We start from the raw sequence: 19,107 nt of genomic DNA, 5'->3' as shown, positions 1-19,107 counted from the left end.
AAATGACACCCTTTTGTATTTGTGGTATTATTTGTTTTATGAGTACTGATAACTGTGACAAAATAAAAAAGCATAATCGACAAAATGCTTTACAAAAAATACAAATTTGGATAAACACAAATATCCGTATTCATTGCTAAATAAAGAGCTAAATTAATGTATTATTATTTAATATTCAGATAAACATTTTATATACAGACGGTTAAGGGTGTGAAGTAATGTTAACAAACCACTCTTTTACATTTAATTTATTCAAATTTACAAATTAATCATCCCTTGTTTGCAACAGTATTGGAAATACGCCAAAATATATTATTTTTTAACATTTTTTCTATTTATTAGAGCTTTTCCTATTAATAATTAATTTATCCAAATTTACAAGCTAATCATTCCTTGTTTGCAGCAGTATTGGAAATACGCCAACAATAATATTTTCTATTTAAAATTTTATTAAAGCTTTTCCTATTATTAATTTAATACACATACTTGGAAATTAACTACACATATATATAGGTACTCAATGCACTACCATTTTTTGCACACTAGTGTCCGTATTCATAGTTCATTAGCCATGGATTTATGTATGAAGGCATAGCAAAATCTAGTTGACTTTTTGTGCCGTTTTAAGACAATAAATTTACATTTATATATGTTCCATATATAAGAATTAAACATATCCAATATGAAACCGTAGTTGATGTTGATGTTGATAAGAATTAATAAGAATTAAACACGGAAACCGTAGTTGATGTTGATTAACACATAAAACAGTATCGAATATGATTTCTATTTACGTATGAAAAGGATTTCAATATCCAACGTGTTAAGGAGTTCTTTTATCATTCTTCTATTTGCAGAACTAATATTTAAGCAACTAAAAAGAAGTATTTTCACTATTCAGAATACAATTGAGTTGAAAAGAAGAACTCCCATCAGCAGGTATTTTTTCTAGTATCGATCGTCTTCAAGTTTTTACTATTCTATATATATATATATATATCCCCTGATACTTAATTTTTTTGTTGAACAGTATGGACAAGGAATGGATATTTTCAGATAAAAACAGTGACGAATACAATACTGGGTTGCGTGCATTCATCAATCATGCCTTACAACATGCTTCTTTTAAGGGTCAAATCAAGTGCCCATGTAGTAAATGTCATAATACCTATTACAAATCTCCTGCAGTTGTTGAAGAGCATCTCTTTATGGATGGCATGGATCCGAAATATGTGAACAATCCTTGGACCGAGCACGGTGAACGCTTACCAGTTGCAGTTGATCCTAATTTGCCAGGATCTTCAGAACCTCAACCAGATTTTAATCCATCAGGACCGTCATCATCTCAGGCAAATTTTGATGTGCAAGATATGTTGCATGATATATTTGGCGTGTATGAAGAAGAAAATAATTGGGAAGCACCAGGGCCTACTGAAGGTCCATCCATGCCCCATGGCCCTAGCCCCGATGTAGAAAGATTCTACCGGCTTATAGATGATGCTGATACTGAATTATACCCGGGTGCAGGGAAGAAGATGTTTGATTTCTTGATAAAGTTGTATCAGTTAAAAGCATTGCATAGTTTGAGTGATGTGTCGTTCACAAAGTTGCTTGAATTGTTAAAAGCCTATTTGCCTCCGGGGGAAACTCTTCCTGCTTCGTTTTATTTGACAAAAAAATTTATTAAAGATCTCGGGCTGACATACCAAAAGATCGATGCATGTCCTAATGATTGTATGTTATATCGAAAAGATCATGCTTCAGACACAGTTTGTCATGTGTGTGGAACTAGTCGGTATAAAAAGGACACATCTGCTGACGCGACATCCAGTAAGAAGACAGCTGCTAAGATTCTGCGTTACTTTCCATTAGGGCCAAGACTTCAAAGGCTGTATATGTCTCGCCACACCTCAGAATTTATGGTTTGGCATTCCGAAAAGAGACCACGAGATGGGGTCCTCCGCCATCCAGCTGATTCTCTTGCTTGGGCATAATTAGACAAAATTGACTATGATTTTGGCTCAGAGGGTCGAAATGTTCGTTTGGGTCTAGCCAGTGATGGATTCAACCCTTTTGGTATGATGAGCTTGTCCCATAGTACCTGGCCTGTTATAGTTACTGTTTACAATCTTCCTCCTTGGTTATGCATGAAAAGACCGTACATGATGTTATCTCTGCTTATACCAGGCCCTAAAAGTCCTGGAGTTGACATAGATGTGTACCTGCAACCGTTGGTAGACGAATTGAAAGAGTTATGGACAGAAGGAATTCCTACATATGACGCATATAAGAAAGAGATTTTTCCATGTTGTCTGGATATAGCACAAAGGGGTCAAAAGCTTGCCCGACTTGTGGTGAGGAGACTGATTATTTGAGGTTGCATCATGGAAAGAAAGAAATCTACATGGGGCATCGAAAGTGGCTTCCGAATGACCATATTTTTCGTACATGGCGCAGTAACTTCAATGGATCAACTGAATATCGTAGACCACCCAAACCAATGACTGGGTTAGATTGCTTGGAGGCAACTAATACATTGACATTCCAACTTGGAAAGGGAAAGGAAAACGGGTCCACTCGTAAAAGAAAACGAGTTCAAAATAATGATAACACAGAGTACACAGGGCCGTGGAGGAAGCAAAGTGTTTTCTTTCAGCTGCCTTATTGGAAGAACTTATTACTGCGTCATAATTTAGATGTCATGCATGTTGAGAAGAATGTTACAGATAGTGTCATTGGGACTTTATTAGGAATTGATGGGAAAAACAAAGACAGCTTAAAGGCCCGCCTTGACATGGTTCTAATGGGTATTAAGCATTCACTACATCCTCAGCCACGTGGTGGCCGAACATGGTTGCCTCCAGCGAAATACACCTTATCCAATGATGAGAAGACATTAATATGCAAAATATTTGAATCGGTTCGGGTTTCTGATGGATTTTCATCAAATATTCGTAGATGTGTAAGAATCGCTGAAAGAAAATTAGTTGGTCTTAAAAGTCATGATTGTCACATAATCATGCAATATCTACTTCCAGTGGCTATTCGTCATGCTCTACAACCAGACATAGCTAAGGTGTTATTGGAGCTCAGTGCATTTTTCAGGCAATTATGCACTAAAGTTGGTACAGTAGACCATTTTCGTGATTTGTCCAATCGGATTGCTGAAACACTTTGCAAATTAGAGATGTTAATGCCACCATCTTTTTTTGACATCATGGTACACCTTCTGATACACTTGGCAGATGAAGCAGCAATTGCAGGGCCTGTACAATTTCGATGGATGTACCCAATTGAAAGGTATGTCTGATATTTTATTTAAATTAATTAATTAAACGTTTATCTATTATTATTGTCGATTTTTTTTTGTTTAATAATTATTGTCGTTGTTGTCTACTTACATGATTGTACAATCATTCGTTTGTACAAGTAGTTATATAAGAGGAAAAGGAATTAAACAATGACTCCTAATCTTGTCTTCATTCGTTTGTACAAGTAGTTATATAAGAGGAAAAGGAATTAAACAATGACTCCTAATCTTATACAGGGAAAAACTCCTCCTTTTATATAACTAATTTATATATAAAATAATTAAACAATGACTACGTACACCATTAATATTGTCTGTGCTTGTTAATCAAAGAAAATCATTTCATGATTACATCATTAATTATATTTTTGAAGATTTTTGTTAGACTATCTTTAAAGTTATATTCATTATATGGTATAGTTAACCACGACTCATGTTGATATTATCAATGGAAATTTTTTGAGCCAGGTACCTACATGACTTAAAAAAATATGTACGCAATCGGAGTCAGCCTGAGGGAAGCATTGCAGAGGGTTACATAATTGAGGAATGTCTATCATTTTGTACTATGTATTTGTCAGATGGGGTCGAGTCAAAGAGAACGAGGATTGGTCGTAATGCTGATGACCCGGATATTGTTCCTCATGTAGGGTTACCATTATTTTTTAAAAGGGGACGGTCAATAGAATCTGGACATGAGTTTAGACTCCCTGATGCTGAATGGATACGTCTGCACACACACGTGTTAATCTTGCCCTCAGATCAAGCAACATCTACAGTAAGTCATTTTTTCATTCTTGTGATGATGTCACTAATAAATTTCTTTCATATATCACTAATCGACGACGTATGTTTGAAATTGTTAGGGATCATGTAGCAAAGACTCAACGAACTAGGCATAGACGTACATCTTTGATGGAGGCCGAAAAACAAGCGAACGAGTCATTTTGGAAATATTTTCAAGACTTGGTAGGATTTTGTCCAATTAATATATCTCTTTTTATCACTTATTTCATGTCTGACATATAAACCATCATATGTCAATGGTACAGATAGAGGAAAAAGTACAACGAAAAGAAGATGTCGATCCAGACATTCGAGCTTTAGCTATAGGACCAAGTAAAGATGCAAGGCGATTTAACAAGTACATCATGAATGGTTTTCGCTTTTTTGTCAAATCTATTGACGCAAAATCAAAGACTCAAAACTGTGGTGTTTTTGTTAAAGCTGAGGTCAGTAGCTATGCTAGAGCAGGAGATCACAGACCAAGGGACGGTGTAAAAGACTACTATGGTGTACTGACAGACATTATTGAGCTAGACTACCACCATGGTCGAAAAGTCTTATTATTTGATTGTGATTGGGCAGATAATAGAGTCCGCAATAGAGCTGTTAAAATGGATGAATATGGCTTCATTTTGGTAAACTTTGATCATCTACTTCCTAAGCCAGACACTCTCATTCTTGCTTCACAAGCCGTGCAATTTTTCTATATTCAAGACCCAACTCAACCGGCTTGGCACACGGTGATTCGAACCCGACCCAGAGATTTGTTTGATATGGGCACAGACATAGAACCCGAGCCGTATGACACCCAAAATTTGGTTAATAACGATGACGGAATAACAAGAACAGATGTTGATGGTGTTTTAGTGGATGGGGTGATCGAATAAATTCGAAATCATTGTTTTATTTTATATTCATAAATTTTTTGTTTTTCTTTTTGCTTGTATTAGCTGAACCACACATTAATATTTTGTTTATTTTCTTTTGGTTATAATATTTTGTTTAATTTCTTACGGTGGCCTAATTTCTTACGGTGCCCTAGTTTTTTGCTTATATTAGTTTGTTAATTGTCATCCTATACTATGATTCTATCCAATAAATTTTATTCTCAATTAAAAAAAAAAACTCTTTACGGTGGCTTTAGAATAAAAATTCTATTTTATTTAATCATCCAATGACTTTATATATATAATCATATTAATTCCAGATTGAATTATCCATAGTATCGATCAGCATGTGAACTGGAGTAGTCCTTATCAACTTCTGTTTCTTCTATTTCCCGCTTGTACGCCCAAAATGAAAAAAAAGAAAAAACAAGAACACGAAGGAGAGTGGGAATACAAGGAATTTAGGCGGGACGATTGGCGCCTGATAAGAGCCCCAATCCCTCAAACCTCGCTAATCGATTAGATTAAAAGGGCGTTCTGCTCTTCACTGACCAAGGAAGCAGCGGGAAGTAGAGGTTTGGCTACTGCTCTTCTCTTAAACCCGAATTTGTTCATGTTCCCTCTCGTGCACTTGTCTTCCTTTTTTGACTGATTTTGGGTATGTCTTGCGCTTAATCGCTTATGATCGATCTTTGTTTGTTTTGCAGGGTTTGCGGAATCGACACGGCTGGGTTTTTAGGAAGCGGGTTCATGTGCTTTTAGGTAGTATTTTTTACTTCCAAGTGCCAATTTTGGTCTTATCGTGCTTGGGAATAACGTCTTTGGGTCCTCTACATGTGGGTTGTTCTTGCTTGGTTTTTTCTTCTTGCTATTCTTAGCATTTACGGGTTTTCATGAAAATGCATGTGCTTGTTTTGTATGAGATAGTTTTCTATGTTGTTTGAGACTATTTTTTGGGGTTCTGTTCTTGTACTGAGATTTTCAATTCCATTTTTAGACTTGGAAATCTTGGTAGGAGCTATAGTGTTCTTAAGCAATTTATTCTGTTGTCTTTGCAGGCATCGAATTAAAAGACAAAATCACCTACTTAGCAGGTATGAACCTTGCTTTGATCTTTGTAAAGGTATTTTTTCATGCCAGAGATTTGAAAGCATCTTTTAATACAAATAAGTTGTACAGTATAAGGAGTTAATTTGCGTGTTTGAGGGGGAAAAGTCAGTAACTTATGATTAAATAGTATGCTTGATTTCAGCATATCAAATTGTTCGGTTTATGGTTTAGTAGTTTATGTACTCTGATAATATCTAAATTCGAATGAATTAGTGCCAAAGCAATATGCTTTGTTCTAGCTAGAAGTAATTTATGGTTCGATTCTGATTTGTTCAATTCTTTAACGTCTTGCAACTTAACTATATTACTATTTTCATGGTATATGTTTCTGCTATGACATAAATAGCAAGGTTATGCGTCCCCATTACTCTCGTTGTCCCATCACTCTCAGATTTGATGATTTGGGGTTCTGTTCTTGATAGGAGTTATAGTGTTCTTAATCAATTTATTCTCTCGTCTTTTCAGTTCATTCCTTGATATTTATTCTAATGCAAGATTAAATGTCAGGATGAGTTACTTTATTGATAGTGGAGGTGACCACGAAGAAAACACTGGGTATGACGACAAAAATATTGGGTATGACGATAGTGAGACACAAGATATCGGCGGTATGTTTCAACAGCAAGCAATGTCTCCCAACAATGACAATGGTTTATCAGAGACCCCTACGATAACAAAGAGGCCCAAACCAAAAAAATTGGGCATTGGAGGGACCAGAAAAATTGTTGTGGAACCGCTTTGGGCTTCCTAAGGGTCCGCGGAAAAAGGTAGCAAGATTTTCCAGATATTTGGGCATTTTAGCAAAAGATTGTTCATTATTTCCAATTAGCGAACCTGATTTTCGCAAGTTCAACAAAAGTGACAACTATGAAAGGGCTTGGAATCGCGTAAAGGTAAATATAAAATGTTTCAAATTTTCTCATTCCATTGCTCGCATGTGCATTATTATGTTTTAGTTCTCCTTATATTGTCATGATGTTTGAGAAATTATTGTTAACAATTTTTGTAGGAAACTCTTGACTTGACACACCCACGAGTTGCTTGTTTGGAAAGTAAAATCAGGGAAAAGGTCAGGAGTAAGTTGAATGAACGCTGGAAGCATTGGAAGTCTGAGTTGAGCCAGAAATGGTATAAACCATTCAAGAATAGTCCCCTTAGGTTTCGCAAACCTGATGATGATCGTGTTGATGAGGACCAATGGAAAGTGTTTGTTGCAAACAACGACAAGAAGAAGCATCAGGTAATGAAAATATTGCTTTTCTTATTACCTTATTTAATTGCTTTATTCCTAATTAATGATTTTCATTTATGGATCACACAGAGGATGGTGACCATCAACAAGAGGAACCGGTCTCAAAAGAGAATGAATCAGTCAACAGGGACACGAACCTATGCTAGTGTGGCTCATGAATATGTAAGTTAGCCTATACTTTTACTCATTTTCCATTTTATTGACTACAAATTTTGATGTGTTATCTTTATATAATAAGTACCACCTTTGAATTGCACAGGAACTTCTACATGGTAAAGAGCCAGATAGATGGGAGTTGTTCAAATTAACACACCGAAAGGCAGGAACTCAAGAGCCAATTGATGCAGCAAGTGCAAAAGCAATTGTAAGCGCTATATGAAATATTAATGTTTATTTAACAAATACGAGACTAGTGTGATTCTTGAATTTATAATATAATATTTACATTTTGTAGGCGGATTTTGAAGAAGCCGAACAAAAGAGGCTAAGCATGAATGTTGACATCACTGCTCCAGAAATCCGTGAAGAGATGTATGCTGAGGTTCTTGGTAAGGAGAAGGGAAACCGAGTAAGGGGTCTTGGAGCTGGGGTCACTTGGGATGAAGTTCCTGGAATTCATGTGGAAGAGCGAGGTGTTTCAAAGGAAGTGCAACTCTTGCGAGAGCGATTAGAAGCACAAACCAAAGAGGCACAAGAGAGGGAAGCACGTCTGATGGATGAATTACAAAGGAAAATGGCCGAACAAACAAAAAAAATGGAAGAAATGTTTGAAGTAAGGTGTGTAGGCATGGCGGTCCAAAAAATGGGAGAGTTGTTTAAACAGTGTGGAATATCGGTGGATTCACAAGAAGATATGGAGCAAACAATGTCTCAATTTGCTCAGACCATTTCTCAAAGGCCGTCAAATGTGATTTTTTCCCCAAATGATGATGTTTACCGCCCCACATTGCCATTTGAATGTTCTGATATGCAGACGGATTGAAGACATTGCTTGAAGATTGTGGTCGCTCGTTCAACTCTATCGAAATTAGTTTGATATTACAATAAAGATTTTCGTATTAGTATTTCCATTTTCTAGTCATTTGAGATTTCGGACTAATTTTAACTCTTGTCTTTTGTTGGTTTAAAGTTTAAACTTTGTAGATTTTATTATAAATATATATTTTTTAGAATATTAATGTTTATGCCTCATTGTTAATATTATTTTTTAAATTCAGTGAAAATTAGAATTATTTGGATAGAATTTATTTATATTAAAATTAATGATTTTCATAATACTTTTTTAAATATAAAATTTAAACGATACCGATGTCGTAGTGTACCCATTTCTTAATACACATGGATAATTATCCGTAATTATCTATAAATTAATATTATACAAAAAATATAAATATTAAATAAAGTATAACGTATTTTGTATACGTATAAAAGTATTTATGTATTTTGGTAATGTCACGCCCCGAATTTTAAATACAATTAAAATCCGAAACATGAATTATACAACTTAATAGAATAAACGTCCTGAATTTTTTTCTCACAACAACCACACTTCACACCTCTTAATAATACATCTCACAATTTACAAAGCTGTAAACTGAAACAAAAACTCTAACCCGCACGATCTCCGCCTTGATCTTCCTGACCTGTAGGATTTCCCGCTACACCATTTGAATTTAATAGTGCACCGGGAATTGGCAACAACACAAAACCCGGTAAGCTTTAAAGAAATCTTTAAAGCTCGTATGAGTAAACAAGAAAGAACTGTTGATTTTAAATTACAATTCTTATAACTCGACAACACAACCAACAATCTCAACATCCACGACGCAAACGTCAAACCAATTCAATATCACCACTTTGGTCCTATCTCACAACACTATCACCACTTTGGTCCCATCCCATAACACGTTAGAGCTCTAACTGCCTCGTTACCTCTGACACCTTGGCCTAGGGTCAAGCAACGGCAAAAATACTTCGGTTAACACTATAACCGTCGCGCTTTGGACATCCCCGTCCTCAGCACCATATACTTCGGTTAATAATAAACCGTCGCGCTTTGGACATCCCCGTCCTCAGCACACAACTTCGGTTAATAATAAACCGTCGCACCTTGGACATCCCCGTCCTCAGTACACAAACACTCCGGTTATCCTTAACCGTCGAACTTCGGACACCTCATCCTCAGAACCCTACATTCTCTAACTCTATACATCCTCCAATGTAAATCATGAATATTAACAAGAACTCATCAATCATGTTCATCACATATAAATATGGTAAGTCACATGTCAATTCATAATAATTTAATCATCCCAATTTCACACTCTTCAATGTCACACCATTCACATATAATCACGTAAATATATATATATACGTAATTATCCGCTCAGGGATAATCACTAATACCAACTATAGTTCACATGCAATAAAACCGAGAAATTCATTTGTATAGTAAAAATCATTTTACTTACCCATGGACCGTAGTTGATCAAGTCCATATGATTTTAAAACAAATATTTATTCCATAAATATTTTCACGCAATTACGACAAAATAAGGTAATTAAATTTATTCGGTTCGTAATATGAACCATGTGAGGTTTACTCACCTCTAATCCAGCTGCGTCTTCTAAAAAGCCAAATACATCAATCCGAATCGTCCACCAAATCAATCCGTCGATAACCTAATCCAATAATGATCTTAACTTAGCCAACAACTCATAAATGTAATTAAACGACGATCCAACGGTCAGATCTGAATATAATGATGATCCAACGGTCGGATTCAAATTAAACGATGATCCAACGGTCGGATCTGAATTTAATGATGATCCAACGGTCGGATCCTCACGGATCGCCCTTAGGATCATCCTCCAAAATTATCACGAAGATCCAACGGTCAGATCTTCCTGAATCGCCCTTACTAACATCTCCACAAAATTATATGAAAATCCGACGGTCGGATTCTCACGAATCGCCTTCCGAATAACTATTTCTCAATTATACGAAGATCCAACGGTCGGATCTTCGCCCGTGACCTCACAAAGTCATCGGGACAGTCATACGATCAACATACTAAAATTTGAAGTAAAACCGATGGTCTGATCTTCACAGATCGTAAACCGAAGATAAAACGTAAAAAACCGTAAATAGTAACGTAAAAACGTAAATCCACTATTTATCAACTTTTTCTAACATGACCATGTTATATATCAAAACGCTCGTAAGGATGCGTAGATCATCACCTAGATAATAAAAACTCAAAATATGGTCGAATACGCCGCCACAAGCGGCGGTCAGTGGGCGGTCAACGGCGGTCAACGCGGCGGTCAACCACCTCCGATGCAAAAGTCGTCAACTACAAACTTGTTCAAAATGACGAGTTGATCCACTTTCATAACTAGCATGAAGTCTGAAAACGAAAGGAAGTGGTCGGAAATTACCTAGAACAGTCGAGGTGGCCGGAAAATTTCCAGAATCCGGCGAAATTTGCAGAATCCGGCAAGGCTTGATTTCGACGTCAAAACTTCAATTTCAGGCTTCGATTCCTTCTAGAGAGTTGTTAAGAAACTCAAGACGAACGCATTGGTTCAAGAATCACAGAAAAATATGGTCTGTAGCTCGAGATATACCGATCGAAAGCTTCGGTGGTCGGAAAATTTGCAGAATTTTGCAGAATCCGGCGAGGGCTCCGATCGACGTAAAAACTTCAATTTCAGGCCTCGATGCCTTCTAGAGAGTTGTTAACAACATCAAGGGGAACCCACTGGAAAAAGAATCAATCAAAACGATGCACTACAGCTCGAGATATACCGATCGAAGCTTCGGTTTTTCGATTTGATCGGGTCTGGCTTCCAGCCGCCACCACGAGTAGCGCCGCCGTGCAAGGCCACTTCTGGGAGCTTCAGGACGTTGAGGCGAGCTCGTGGGTGAAGTTTGGTGAGGATTGTTGGCCGGTAGCTTGAGATATCAAGCTTGGAACCAAAACGAGCTCAAACCGGGCGGAGCTTCCCGCCGCCGCTGGTGGCCGTGTCGTGGTTCAAGGCTGCCACCTGCAGCTGCGCAAGGTCGAGGCGAAGCTATAGGAAGTGTTCTGGTCTTGATTGGTGGCCGGTGGAGTGAGAGAGAGTTTGGAGAAGTTTTGCTCTGTTTTGGGTGGTTTCGGACGTGAGAGAGAGAGAATTCGTTTCTTAGCTTAATTGATTCGTTCTTCCACTCATGCATAATCATGTTAAAGCACCGGCCTTCAAATTATGCAATTGTCCACTAACCTTAAATCACGGAACCGGTGTTTGCCACCAAATTGTTTGATTAAAAAAAACTAGGTTATTACAATCTACCCTCCTTAAAGAAATTTCGTCCCGAAATTTAAGCGCAAGTTAATTGCTCTCGATTACAGTTAACCTAACCATCGAATATCCATCTTTCCCAAAACTGTAGTAATCTACAAAACCACAGCCCTTTGTATAAAAATACATTCCTATGGCCACTAAATCCTTTCATCACAAACGTAAACTCACACAACGAGAATTCACAAATGAAATCCTCATCCCCACTTAAGTCATCAACATGACATTCCTTCACCGCATCATTTCTCAAAATTACAACACAACAATTGCCTCAAGCAACCCACACTCAAATCACCACGTGGCATTGCACATATAGCTGTTTTCACACAGATCGTCATCCTGTACTGGCATACAAGCACAGTAAACACTCCCACAAAGCGTTTCGCTTCTCAATTAGCATCACTCAAAACAAATCATTCTCAAAAGCACGCCAATAAAACATGTCACCCAGTGATGATGACTTGGGCTTGCTCAATCCTTGGGCTAAGCATTAGGGCTGGCCAATTGGGCCGAAGAAACCGAACCATTCACATTTCGAACCGGCCCGAAACAAGTTGGGTTTAACATTTGGGCCTACCATTCGGCCGAACAATTGGGCTTACTATTTGGGCCTACCAATCGGCCCACCAACTTTCAGCTCGACTACGGTATGAAATTGTACATACCGTATATACGTATGCATACCGTACAGACCGTATATATGTATGTATACCGTACAACTGTATATACGTATGCATACCGTACAGACCATATATACGTATGCATACCGTACAAACCGTATATGCGTCCGTATATCAAGCATATACGGGATCCAAAAATATTTGTAGGAGGTAAGGTTCGAACTCCAGACCCCCTAAACCAATGCTTCTCTCCCAACCACTGAAGCAAGAGCTGCTTTCATTAATAGAAGCACACGCGTTATATTTATTATGTCCTAAGCGAACATAAATAAAATATATCAGGAGGCAAGTCTCGAACTCCCGACCCTTTAAACCAATGCCTCGCTCCCAACCACTGGAGCACAAGTTGTGCTTAATAAAATGTGTACAAATTTTATACTTATTATGTCATAAACGAACATAATAAAAATAAACGAGAGGCGAGGTTCGAACCTCAGACCTCTTGTACACGAACTTTACACTCAACCACTCGAGCACGGCTGCTCACGTTATTATTCATACCAATCCTTTTATTTAAACCAACTGTTTCAACTGTTTCAACAATTCGGCCCAAAACATCCAAGACTGTTGCAGAAACCCAGCCCAACGTATCCAAAACTGTTACAGAAATCCGGCCCAACTCATCCAAAACTGTTTCAGAAATCCGGCCCAACTCATCCAAAACTGTTTCTGAAACTCGGCCCATCAGGCCTCCACCCACAGCTACAGTGATGCCTTGATCCGAGACAGGCCCAAGTACGGCCCACTTGTGTCACGGCTTATCCCTTCCGTGATTTACGGCAGTCAAATCTGCTTTCGGCTACAGCTGTCTGCCACAGCGCCTCGAGATTCCCTCGGTCCCCTTACACGCTCAACACGCGCCAACAGCTTTTCCGGGTTTCGGGGCGACTTTAATCCAACGCGTGGATTCAAATTCTGAGATCGTTCATCCAACGGTGGAGATCTGCTCACCTTGTTCTATAAATAGGTGCATTCTGGAGACGCGACTGTTCACTCCAAAGGAAAAGAAATTTTCTTCCGAGCTCAAGCCTTTCTCTCTCAACTCTTCAGCCTTTCTCTTCTCAAATCCCCAGGTTTTTTTCACTCTCAAATCTTCAATCCTTCTCTCTCAGATCTTTTCTTCCATTTGAAGATTCGATCTCTTCTTTCCTCTGAACTTTCAGATCTCCAATACCCCTTCATCGACCTTAATCCTTCTAAGGTCAATCTCCCACAAACACTCAACAACTTCGTTCTTCAATTTACACTTCCTCTCAACTCATCACCATGGAACCACGAACTCTGCAACTAATGGAGCTACAAACCCAGCAACAAATCGAGGATGGAGGAAACAACCAAGCAGCCGGGAGTAGTGCCAACACAGATTTCTGGCGAAGCCGTGCCAGGTGGGTTCCTACTCCAGATCAAATAAGGATCCTCAGGGATCTTTACTACGACAAGGGAGTTAAGACCCCAACTACAGAGCAGATTCACGAGATCTGTCTCCAGCTGCAACAGTATGGACAGGTTGAGGGCAAGAACATTTATTTTTGGTTCCAGAATGTCAGGGCTCGAGAGAAGCAGATGAAGAGGTGCAATCAGGCTGCTCAAGTGCCCATGGGAACTAGTTCTCCTGGTACTGGTGGATCCATTGATCTCAATTTTGGGTCCACTGGTTCTACTGGTGCTGGTGGATCCATCGACATCAATTTTGGGCCAGCTGGTGGATCCATTGACATCAATTTTGGGTCCACTAGTTCTACTGATGATGGTAGATCCATTGATCTCAACTTTGGTTCCACCTATTCTACTGGTAATGAAGGATTTCTTGATTTAAATTTTGTTTCATATTCTTCCTCACACTTCAACACTAATACCAGTACAACTCTTTTGGCACAACAGGAGGACAAACATCCCTGCAACAACGAGGAGGAGATCACCAGGAGGTTGAAACTCTTCCTCTGTTCCCCGTGCACGGCGAGGACGTCTTTGGTAACCCGAAGACTACTTCTGAGGAAGGTAGCGCATTTGGTTACTATTCTGGTGGCTCAGGCGGTTACAACAGTGGCTCTAACGTTTCTCTTGAGCTCAGCCTCAACCCATCCGGAGCTACCAATTAGGCTTAGTATAGCGTAGTTCCAATTTCCTTTTTGTAATATTAAATCAATAAGATGGTGTGCATGTATGTCGTTTCTTCTTTTTGTTAAACCAACAACAACACCAAGGATCAACCTTGGTCACCCAATACTATTTTCAAAACCATTGACAACTCTGCTGCACACATCAATCATAATGATTTATCACAAACAATCAATTAAGTTGCACAGAGGTCAAGCTAGTATCCTCTGAGTCAAACCAAACACAATAATTTCGTCGCTAGAATTAGGGATTAATAAAGCTAAACACTTCCTGAGTTAACTAGGAAAACTCACATCCTTAGAGTTACTCGTGCTAGTCATATAAAATCTCAACCATTCCCTCTAAAACATGCTCCATCAAACTTACCATAATTCAACCCTAAGATTTCACGATTCATACATCGAATCAACTCCATACCGCATAGTAATTCACTTGAACCACTATGGATACCCAATCATGTCACTATCATCAATACCCAAAATTGTATTTAACCATTTCACCTAAAATCCATAACCATAGAAACACACTCTCGTCCAAGATCATTAACAAAGAGTTGATTCTAATTCTCCCCATTATCTATCAACTAAAAATCAAACTCTATTTCAAAACTTTAAGTGTCCCGTCTACATAAACTTAAAACACAAAACAACCTCAAATATATAGTCGTTCGTCTCAATCACTCAAACACGAGATCAAACTCCTTTCTCACAACTTAAACCCTGCTCATCAACTTACAAACACATGGAAGAATTAACCACAATAATTCATTCCCAAACCGCAATACTACCCACCACTCCACATGAGTCAAGAATCAAATCAAAAACATCTGTATATCCAACCTAATAAGGCAAAAATTCCATCAATTCATACTCGTATCCACACTAGGTACGTGCATAGGCCAACATCATGCCTTCAACCAAACACCTCAACATCCAAAAGAACCTCACTTCCATAAAACAATCACCCTAACTCAATAGAGTTAAATCCGAAGGTTTCCATCCCTTAAAGATTATAACTCGCGGTAACTGAACTTATTCAAATACGAACCTACAAGACAACTCTGTAGTTCTAAGTACTACTCCTTCGAATATTCAACACCTAAGAAATATAGTATGCTTGGCTAATACACGTATAACACTTAAAACACAGTATAAGTCAAATACAAGTCCATATTAACCAAGTCAATACTACAGGGAAGGTGTTAACGTTCCTAAAACGACTTAGCGGCCTAAACAACTTCCAACACTCACACATACCCAATGACTTAGCCAATACCGAAGAGCGCACGATGGGGATCCGCTGCAGACGGGCCATCACTCGGAAGGTATTGACACGTCACCAAATATGTACCTTACGCTCTGATACCAAACTGTCACGCCCCGAATTTTAAATACAATTAAAATCCGAAACATGAATTATACAACTTAATAGAATAAACGTCCTGAATTTTTTTCTCACAACAACCACACTTCACACCTCTTAATAATACATCTCACAATTTACAAAGCTGTAAACTGAAACAAAAACTCTAACCCGCACGATCTCCGCCTTGATCTTCCTGACCTGTAGGATTTCCCGCTACACCATTTGAATTTAATAGTGCACCGGGAATTGGCAACAACACAAAACCCGGTAAGCTTTAAAGAAATCTTTAAAGCTCGTATGAGTAAACAAGAAAGAACTGTTGATTTTAAATTACAATTCTTATAACTCGACAACACAACCAACAATCTCAACATCCACGACGCAAACGTCAAACCAATTCAATATCACCACTTTGGTCCTATCTCACAACACTATCACCACTTTGGTCCCATCCCATAACACGTTAGAGCTCTAACTGCCTCGTTACCTCTGACACCTTGGCCTAGGGTCAAGCAACGGCAAAAATACTTCGGTTAACACTATAACCGTCGCGCTTTGGACATCCCCGTCCTCAGCACCATATACTTCGGTTAATAATAAACCGTCGCGCTTTGGACATCCCCGTCCTCAGCACACAACTTCGGTTAATAATAAACCGTCGCACCTTGGACATCCCCGTCCTCAGTACACAAACACTCCGGTTATCCTTAACCGTCGAACTTCGGACACCTCATCCTCAGAACCCTACATTCTCTAACTCTATACATCCTCCAATGTAAATCATGAATATTAACAAGAACTCATCAATCATGTTCATCACATATAAATATGGTAAGTCACATGTCAATTCATAATAATTTAATCATCCCAATTTCACACTCTTCAATGTCACACCATTCACATATAATCACGTAAATATATATATATACGTAATTATCCGCTCAGGGATAATCACTAATACCAACTATAGTTCACATGCAATAAAACCGAGAAATTCATTTGTATAGTAAAAATCATTTTACTTACCCATGGACCGTAGTTGATCAAGTCCATATGATTTTAAAACAAATATTTATTCCATAAATATTTTCACGCAATTACGACAAAATAAGGTAATTAAATTTATTCGGTTCGTAATATGAACCATGTGAGGTTTACTCACCTCTAATCCAGCTGCGTCTTCTAAAAAGCCAAATACATCAATCCGAATCGTCCACCAAATCAATCCGTCGATAACCTAATCCAATAATGATCTTAACTTAGCCAACAACTCATAAATGTAATTAAACGACGATCCAACGGTCAGATCTGAATATAATGATGATCCAACGGTCGGATTCAAATTAAACGATGATCCAACGGTCGGATCTGAATTTAATGATGATCCAACGGTCGGATCCTCACGGATCGCCCTTAGGATCATCCTCCAAAATTATCACGAAGATCCAACGGTCAGATCTTCCTGAATCGCCCTTACTAACATCTCCACAAAATTATATGAAAATCCGACGGTCGGATTCTCACGAATCGCCTTCCGAATAACTATTTCTCAATTATACGAAGATCCAACGGTCGGATCTTCGCCCGTGACCTCACAAAGTCATCGGGACAGTCATACGATCAACATACTAAAATTTGAAGTAAAACCGATGGTCTGATCTTCACAGATCGTAAACCGAAGATAAAACGTAAAAAACCGTAAATAGTAACGTAAAAACGTAAATCCACTATTTATCAACTTTTTCTAACATGACCATGTTATATATCAAAACGCTCGTAAGGATGCGTAGATCATCACCTAGATAATAAAAACTCAAAATATGGTCGAATACGCCGCCACAAGCGGCGGTCAGTGGGCGGTCAACGGCGGTCAACGCGGCGGTCAACCACCTCCGATGCAAAAGTCGTCAACTACAAACTTGTTCAAAATGACGAGTTGATCCACTTTCATAACTAGCATGAAGTCTGAAAACGAAAGGAAGTGGTCGGAAATTACCTAGAACAGTCGAGGTGGCCGGAAAATTTCCAGAATCCGGCGAAATTTGCAGAATCCGGCAAGGCTTGATTTCGACGTCAAAACTTCAATTTCAGGCTTCGATTCCTTCTAGAGAGTTGTTAAGAAACTCAAGACGAACGCATTGGTTCAAGAATCACAGAAAAATATGGTCTGTAGCTCGAGATATACCGATCGAAAGCTTCGGTGGTCGGAAAATTTGCAGAATTTTGCAGAATCCGGCGAGGGCTCCGATCGACGTAAAAACTTCAATTTCAGGCCTCGATGCCTTCTAGAGAGTTGTTAACAACATCAAGGGGAACCCACTGGAAAAAGAATCAATCAAAACGATGCACTACAGCTCGAGATATACCGATCGAAGCTTCGGTTTTTCGATTTGATCGGGTCTGGCTTCCAGCCGCCACCACGAGTAGCGCCGCCGTGCAAGGCCACTTCTGGGAGCTTCAGGACGTTGAGGCGAGCTCGTGGGTGAAGTTTGGTGAGGATTGTTGGCCGGTAGCTTGAGATATCAAGCTTGGAACCAAAACGAGCTCAAACCGGGCGGAGCTTCCCGCCGCCGCTGGTGGCCGTGTCGTGGTTCAAGGCTGCCACCTGCAGCTGCGCAAGGTCGAGGCGAAGCTATAGGAAGTGTTCTGGTCTTGATTGGTGGCCGGTGGAGTGAGAGAGAGTTTGGAGAAGTTTTGCTCTGTTTTGGGTGGTTTCGGACGTGAGAGAGAGAGAATTCGTTTCTTAGCTTAATTGATTCGTTCTTCCACTCATGCATAATCATGTTAAAGCACCGGCCTTCAAATTATGCAATTGTCCACTAACCTTAAATCACGGAACCGGTGTTTGCCACCAAATTGTTTGATTAAAAAAAACTAGGTTATTACAGGTAAATATGAAAATAGAAAATAAAAGAAAATGAGGAGAGAGAAAGAAAATAAAAATTTATGCAGTAAAAAAGAAAAGAAAAATGGGAGATACTGAAGTCTTAAGCGTGGCTTTTGGTTAGTGGAACCTGCAATAGAGAATACCCTTTTTCATTCCGTGGCTGCACCGTACCCAATGAGTTTTAGATACCCTTATTTGTATCATTTGAAGCAAAAGATACAGAAAAAAATCTGTATTCTATGAGCCTTTTGCTAGTAGTGCGTTGAACCATACCTGCGTGGCAGAATGACCGGCCTGGAAGAAGGGCTATACTTTGCGCAGTTTAACCTTAACGAGGTTCAGATCGATTATTTTCTCGATCGGTT

At 38.8% G+C, this 19,107-nt stretch overlaps 3 protein-coding genes and 1 long non-coding RNA gene across 5 annotated transcripts; 3 read left to right on the top strand and 1 right to left on the bottom strand.

The window, feature by feature from the left end:
- Window positions 1–1,031: 1,031 nt before the first annotated feature.
- Window positions 1,032–1,994, top strand: LOC133732606 (uncharacterized). Its single transcript, XM_062160194.1, has one exon. It carries the CDS (start codon window positions 1,032–1,034, stop codon window positions 1,992–1,994), a length of 963 nt encoding a protein of 320 aa, XP_062016178.1.
- A 311-nt stretch (window positions 1,995–2,305) lies between these two features.
- Window positions 2,306–4,983, top strand: LOC133732598 (uncharacterized). Its single transcript, XM_062160184.1, has 3 exons — window positions 2,306–3,300; window positions 3,779–3,956; window positions 4,363–4,983. Exons 1-3 carry the CDS (start codon window positions 2,306–2,308, stop codon window positions 4,981–4,983), a joined length of 1,794 nt encoding a protein of 597 aa, XP_062016168.1.
- Window positions 4,966–8,536, top strand: LOC133744295 (uncharacterized). Its single transcript, XM_062172433.1, has 8 exons — window positions 4,966–5,558; window positions 5,691–5,745; window positions 6,042–6,077; window positions 6,601–6,986; window positions 7,103–7,333; window positions 7,415–7,507; window positions 7,605–7,709; window positions 7,800–8,536. Exons 6-8 carry the CDS (start codon window positions 7,418–7,420, stop codon window positions 8,325–8,327), a joined length of 723 nt encoding a protein of 240 aa, XP_062028417.1. The 5' UTR covers window positions 4,966–5,558; window positions 5,691–5,745; window positions 6,042–6,077; window positions 6,601–6,986; window positions 7,103–7,333; window positions 7,415–7,417; the 3' UTR covers window positions 8,328–8,536.
- Window positions 8,537–8,802: 266 nt separating this feature from the next.
- On the bottom strand, window positions 8,803–18,568 carry LOC133726023 (uncharacterized). Of its 2 annotated transcripts, XR_009854616.1 has the most exons (4): window positions 17,852–18,568; window positions 17,018–17,092; window positions 9,953–10,027; window positions 8,803–9,003 (listed from the first exon to the last, which is right to left on the bottom strand). It is a non-coding gene; the product is annotated as an uncharacterized LOC133726023 (long non-coding RNA). The 2 variants fall into 2 exon arrangements; XR_009854617.1 differs by lacking the exons at window positions 17,018–17,092; window positions 17,852–18,568 and adding an exon at window positions 10,787–11,729.
- Window positions 18,569–19,107: the final 539 nt, after the last annotated feature.

This window comes from Rosa rugosa, chromosome 1 (assembly GCF_958449725.1).
Source record: "Rosa rugosa chromosome 1, drRosRugo1.1, whole genome shotgun sequence".
NCBI lineage: Eukaryota > Viridiplantae > Streptophyta > Magnoliopsida > Rosales > Rosaceae > Rosa > Rosa rugosa.
The sequence above is the reverse complement of the archived record's forward strand: the minus strand, read 5'-3'. Positions and strand labels throughout refer to the sequence as shown.

Excerpts from the sequence above, each read along its gene's own strand:
- LOC133732606 (XM_062160194.1), top strand. The coding sequence starts at position 1,032 with ATGGACAAGGAATGGATATTTTCAGATAAAAACAGTGACGAATACAAT.
- LOC133732598 (XM_062160184.1), top strand. The coding sequence starts at position 2,306 with ATGTTGTCTGGATATAGCACAAAGGGGTCAAAAGCTTGCCCGACTTGT. Across the intron at positions 3,301-3,778 it reads TGGATGTACCCAATTGAAAG|GTACCTACATGACTTAAAAA; the intron begins GTATGTCTGATA and ends TTTTTGAGCCAG. Across the intron at positions 3,957-4,362 it reads ACCCGGATATTGTTCCTCAT|ATAGAGGAAAAAGTACAACG; the intron begins GTAGGGTTACCA and ends TCAATGGTACAG.
- LOC133744295 (XM_062172433.1), top strand. The coding sequence starts at position 7,418 with ATGGTGACCATCAACAAGAGGAACCGGTCTCAAAAGAGAATGAATCAG. Across the intron at positions 7,508-7,604 it reads CTAGTGTGGCTCATGAATAT|GAACTTCTACATGGTAAAGA; the intron begins GTAAGTTAGCCT and ends TGAATTGCACAG. Across the intron at positions 7,710-7,799 it reads CAGCAAGTGCAAAAGCAATT|GCGGATTTTGAAGAAGCCGA; the intron begins GTAAGCGCTATA and ends TACATTTTGTAG.